At 40.5% G+C, this 5,789-nt stretch overlaps 1 protein-coding gene across 1 annotated transcript; it reads right to left on the bottom strand.

Moving 5' to 3' along the window:
- Nucleotides 1–726: 726 nt before the first annotated feature.
- Nucleotides 727–5,581, bottom strand: LOC147114864 (pancreatic progenitor cell differentiation and proliferation factor-like protein). Its single transcript, XM_085992896.1, has 5 exons — nucleotides 5,225–5,581; nucleotides 4,930–5,048; nucleotides 3,244–3,327; nucleotides 3,066–3,162; nucleotides 727–2,078 (listed from the first exon to the last, which is right to left on the bottom strand). The coding sequence occupies exons 2-5, from the start codon at nucleotides 4,985–4,987 to the stop codon at nucleotides 2,066–2,068; spliced, it is 252 nt and encodes an 83-aa protein (XP_085849022.1). The 5' UTR covers nucleotides 4,988–5,048; nucleotides 5,225–5,581; the 3' UTR covers nucleotides 727–2,065.
- Nucleotides 5,582–5,789: the final 208 nt, after the last annotated feature.

The raw sequence follows: 5,789 nt of genomic DNA, 5'->3' as shown, positions 1-5,789 counted from the left end.
TTATTGCTCTACCATTGGTGGGCCTGCCTTCAGCTGCCAAGGGCATAAGATTTGGAATTCTCTCCCCAAACCTCTGCCTCACTGTTCTCCTTTAAGGCACTCCTTAAAACCTCTTTGACCAAGCTTTTGGTCACCTGTCCGAACATCTCCTTTTGAGGCTCAATGTCATTTTGTTTAATAAAACTCCTGTGAAGCACCTTGGAATGTTTCACTAAAGGCATTATATAAATGCAATATGTTGTTATTGTTGTAATTTAACTGATTAGAGTACAAGGTAATCCCAATTATTTGTATTTTTGGCACTGAAGTTCCTCCCTAAAATTGGTAGTCATCTAGAAGCACACAACTAACATACTAAGAAGTAACTGAACCTAAGCTGTATATGTGAACACATGAACGCACATGCTGAAGCAGAGTGCATAAATTGTTTTTAAGTGGGAATTAGAAAGTTAGTGGAAAAATATGAATATTAGAAAGTTATGGGGAGTGAGGAGTAGAATTAGATTAGGTGGATAATGTGAAGAAAAACACCAATGTAGGCGTAATGGGCTGAATGTGTTGTAACATTTTATGATTCTATGCCAGGCCTCTAAAATAGAATCATAGAAATTACAGCACAAAAAGAGGCCAATCACCCCACTGCATCTGTGCCGATGCTGGCTCTTCGACTGAAGCTACCTTCTCTAGTCCCATTTGGGTAACAATAAGACGTTTGAGCCACAGAAGTTTGTAAAAAGTCCCATTTATTATTAAAAAAGTATAAAAAGTTCCACAATTATTTCAGTAGAGTAGCACCACCAAGTAAATTTCATGATTTAGTGCTCCCGATGCAGAGGTTGCCACGGTGGGGTACATGTCAAGAATTCAGGAGCAGGCATCAGCCTGCCATCCACAGGTTTTCCTTCTATTAATTGGATGCAAACCTATTTTGAAGCTCTGTGCTGGAAGCACTAAAGCTGTAGATTTTTCCCATAAATGTATCTCCAGCACAGGCTGTAGTTCTTATATTCTCGGAAAGTGGGGGCATAAAACAAGCAGTATCGGATCGGCCGTCCGTTATACATCCCAATCGATTTTCTGTTCCAGTCACTTCAATACCACTAGTTTTCTGCTCCCACCAAAGTTGAAAGTTACCCCCAATGGATAATGAAAATACACAGGTCTAATCTTCAATAGGGAAGAAAATCATGTACAAAAAGACAAACAGTTTTGTTCAGACTTTCACGTACTGAATTTTGAAATTTAGTGCATCAATATACAAGAAAGTAAGCATCTTAGGAGGTGAAATTATTCTCATTGAAAACGCATGTATAAAATAGAATTTCTCATTTTGCACTCATACCAACTTTTTCACTAAAATTAACAGAAAGAATTGTATCCTCTTAGTTACTTGCGGCACAAAAATAATGTAATAATTATTACAATATTTCAAACAAATTCAGTTCTGCTCTATGTGCCCACTGCATGGTAAAACAAAAAGGTTTTCTTAAACATGATGGACTGTGGTCACCTTCACTCAGAAGCATGCCACTTACCAGAAGCATGCCACTTACTAGGCAACTCAAGAACAGGCTTAATACATGAACAGTACATAGAAAACAAATGAAGATGTATAATTATCCAATCCAAATAATGTGAAAGATGCTATTAGTACACTGCTAGATAGAGTGCCTTAATCAGGTCAACATTTGTTTCTACACTATAAAAGAATTATCCTGAATTGAGCCAAATATTGAAAACATTTCATTTAAATCAAAAACACCACAAACCCGTCAGTTTTTGAAATTAGTTTTCCCTAACTCTCTAAATCTAAACATTCATGTTTTGGAGATTATCAATGTGCTCCTTGGTAAATCACCTTGGTCTGTTGAAGAATGATTAAATAGCAACACGGTTGACGAAAACATCACTTGCTTCTCGAGATGGCCGTCAGTTATTTCTTGGCAGTTCAAAGTTTGGCCACTGTAAAATCCAACCAATTCCCTGAGCCAGTAGCAACATATCGCCAAATACTGTAGACTAAAATCGAATCCACAGAAACCAAATGTCCAAGAATCACTCTTGATCAACGATGACCACTGTTTAAAAAAAAAGTTCAATCTCTTAAAAAATTTATTCATTTTGTTGAGATCAATGATACAATATCAACCCGTCATTAATGATCACTCTATTTAAGATATTCCCTAGTATAACAATGAGGAAATATTGAGGGGGCAAGAAATTTGGGGGGCAAATTTTCTTGCAACTGCCCCTGCACCAAAGAAATTCCTTCCCCTTGTTTACATATAGAAATGTCAGTTATATTATATTTACTTAGGTTCTCAGACAGCTTAGTTATCTGGAAAAGGCTTTGAAAACCCCTTCTGAAGAAATCAAACGCCATTTGTGTGCAGTTCAGAGAAGGTTCACGAGGTTGATTCCGGAGATGAAGGGGTTGTCTTATGAAGAAAGGTTGAGCAGGTTGGGCCTATACTCATTGGAATTTAGAAGAATGAGAGGTGATCTTATTGAAATATATAAGATTCTGAATGGGCTTGACAGGGTAGACGCAGAGAGGATGTTTCCCCTCATGGGGGAATCTAGGACTAGGGGGCATAATGTCAGAATAAGGGGTCGCCCATATAAAACGGAAATGAGGAGGAATTTCTTCTCTCAGAGGGTCGTGAATCTTTGGAATTCTCTTCCCCAGAGAGCTGTGGAGGCTGGGTCATTGAATATATTTAAAGGTGGAGATTGACAGATTTTTGAATGATAAGGGAGTCAAGGGTTATGGGGAGCGGGCAGGGAAGTGAAGTTGAGGCCAAGACCAGATCAGCCATGATCTTATTGAATGGCGGAGCAGGCTCAAGGGGCCAAATGACCTACTCCTGCTCCTATTTCTTATGTTCTTAAATTTCCTGCAGTAAAACAAAGAGGGTAATTTTGACTTTTGGGCGATATCGATCAGCCACTCATTATACATCTCTCCCAATTTAAATATATCCTGTTATCGCCCACTTTACACCATCGTCCAAAGTCAAAATTACCCTCAGAAGGTTCTTCATAGTTTATGAAGGACTCCTTACCTTCCCGCAGATATATCAGTATTAATAGGGTGATGAGCAGCCTCACAGGTCAGAAAGTTCTTTAACCACCAACATTTCTCCAATGTAAGAAGATATCCTAAGCACAGAAAGTAAAACAAATTATGAACTAGAAAATAGGAAATAGTCACAATTCAGTTTTAATAGCTTTCATTGTTACCTTGATGGGGCTTTTCATGCTCCATGGCATTCTCCAAACAGCATGAACCATTGGAGGCCACTCCTGATGTGGAATTAAGTCGGGCTGGAAAGAAATAGAAAAATTATAAGATACAATTTCAAATTTCCAGAAATGTAACTAAGATTCATTGCTGAAGTAGAAGTCTTAAAAATATTATATCCACTATACCCAAATCTGTCAGATCTCATGCTCAAAACTCCCGGTTCCCAATTTTCCCCCATATATTAAAATATATTTCACTGCTCCCACTCATTAATAAGAGTAGGTGAAGGAATGTTATTGGCCATGTAGGGCTATCCCAGTCTCCACCATGTCCTGAAACAATTCTATTTCAAAGGACCTGCAATATTTCCTACAGCATTTCTCAATGTTCACTCGCAGCAAGGTCAATCAAAAGCAGCATTGTATAACTGTAGAGCTACCAATGGGCAGCAGATAGAGCTAGCAACTGCAGCGGTAGAAGGAGCACTGGAATACATCAAATCAACACCATTATCAATCCACAAAATTTAATTCCAGATTTCAAACATTACCACTTTGGGATTTATAAACATAAACCTGAAAACCACATTTGAATCTTAATTCTTTAATTCAATGAGGGGGAAATAAAATCTAAAAATATGCACTCTTTTCCTAAGGAAGGATATACTTGCCATAGCAGGAGTGCAACTAAGGTTCACCAGACTGATTCCTTGGATGGGGGGATTGTCCTATGAGGAGATATTGAGAAGACTAGGCCTATATTCTCTAGAGCTTAGAAGAATGAGAGGTGAGCTCCTTGAAACATACAAAATTCTTACAGGGCTTGACAGGGTAGATGCAGGGAGGATGTTTCCCCTGCCTGAGGAGTCTAGAAACAGGGGTCACAGTCTCAGGATAAGGGGTCGGACATTTGAGATGAGAAATTTCTGCACTCAGAGGGTGGTGAATCTTTGGAATTCTCTACCCCAGAGGGCTGTGGAGGCTCAGTCATTGAGTATAGTCAAGACAGAGATCGATAGATTTTTGGATATTAAGTGAATCAAGGGATATGGGGATAGTGCAGGAAAGTGGAGTTGAGGTAGAAGATCAGCCATGATCGTACTGAATGGCGGAGCAGGCTAGTACACTCGAAGTATGAGAAAAATTGTAGCAAATCAACACAAATTTCAAGCTTGCTGCAGTCTCTGGCTAGTCACAGGATGCTGAGAGGAATTCCACTTTCTTCCAAATTAATGGTACAATTCCACAAAAGTGAAAAAAAATGACTTGTCTGGTTTACAATTTAAAATTTCTCAAAACACTGGACAGGTGATAACTAAATATGGTGGAAAGTTCACTGCTACAATATAGTTGCAGGGTTTTAACATATATGTTTAAAGTATAGTAATCTCATTCCTGTAACAGATAGAAAAACACCACCCAAAAAGTCTGTGATGCTTTTCGGTGGCACCTTTTCACTTTCAGGAATATGAAACCTGATCAGCTCTTGGTTAAAGTTCCCATACCACAAGAAAAACTAACATTCAGCTCTGCTTGGTGTGGAGTAGCCAGCGATGAAAGGGAGCAAATTCATCCAAGCTTACAAGAAAATTGATTTTAAATAAATCAGTGGCCAGGTTTGGTCATTCTGTATGCCCGCTCGCAAACGTAATGCTAATTGCTGTTTTTTTTTTGAACACTTACTTCTATAATACTGATTCCGTGCTGCAAGCAGGCAGCCAGCTGAAGGGACGGATGCCATGGCGATAGGAGGAGGAGGGCTGGACCTGGACGATTCCCCGAGTCACTCGAGTGGTCTGATCCTGAAAACAAAACAAAAATCAAACCACGTTTTATTTTATTTTTTAAGTCCACTAAAACATATTCCAAAACTACTGCTGAAACGCACAGACTCAACTGACAACTCAAACAAACATGTACCATCAAAGAGATGGCAGCAAACAAAACCCAGGATTGAAGTGATAACGGTTGTGCTTACCCTTGTCGGGACACAGAGTGCAGAGGAGGCTCACCGGATCAGTGCCGCACCGTCTTTGAGCAGAAAGTGTCCTCACACTGAGCAGCGACTGACTGCCTCGCTATTGTGGAGCCGGCTTTTATAGCGGCTGATGCTCAGCAGCCTCTCTGCACTGGGCTGTGTGCTGTGTGGCACGTTGACTGCGCGGAGTCACAGCCAACTGGAAGCACACGGAAACAACCAGTTCAGACCAGAAATAGCAGGATGCGGGACTCCAGCCAAGCACCAAAGTCCAATGAGCGCAGAGTCCGAGTCAGCGGGGGCACTGCGAGTGAACCAGAACAGCAGTGTGTTCAGTCATCGGCCCCTTCATTGTCCCACTTGTTGTTTTCAAATTTAGCTTTTGGCTATGCCTCTGGAACCCCCCCCCCCCCCAAGTAAGAAACCCGCAATAAGAATAAACTATGAGGAAATATCAGCCCCGCTTCTGTAAGATTTGCGCAGCGCAAAGTGTGGTTAGTAACAAGAGGGCGGGCGGATCGTGTCAGGATGATCTGATGCAAGGTGACGGACCAGACTGCAATGT

Source organism: Somniosus microcephalus, chromosome 7 (genome assembly GCF_052327205.1).
Source record: "Somniosus microcephalus isolate GS21.2 chromosome 7, FLI_Smic_1.0, whole genome shotgun sequence".
NCBI classification, from domain to species: Eukaryota; Metazoa; Chordata; class Chondrichthyes; order Squaliformes; family Somniosidae; genus Somniosus; species Somniosus microcephalus.
This window is presented reverse-complemented; position numbering and strand designations above follow the sequence as displayed.

Excerpts from the sequence above, each read along its gene's own strand:
- LOC147114864 (XM_085992896.1), bottom strand. The coding sequence starts at position 4,987 with ATGGCATCCGTCCCTTCAGCTGGCTGCCTGCTTGCAGCACGGAATCAG. Across the intron at positions 3,328-4,929 it reads ACGGAATCAGTATTATAGAA|CCCGACTTAATTCCACATCA; the intron begins GTAAGTGTTCAA and ends ATTTCTTTCCAG. Across the intron at positions 3,163-3,243 it reads GCATGAAAAGCCCCATCAAG|GATATCTTCTTACATTGGAG; the intron begins GTAACAATGAAA and ends TTCTGTGCTTAG.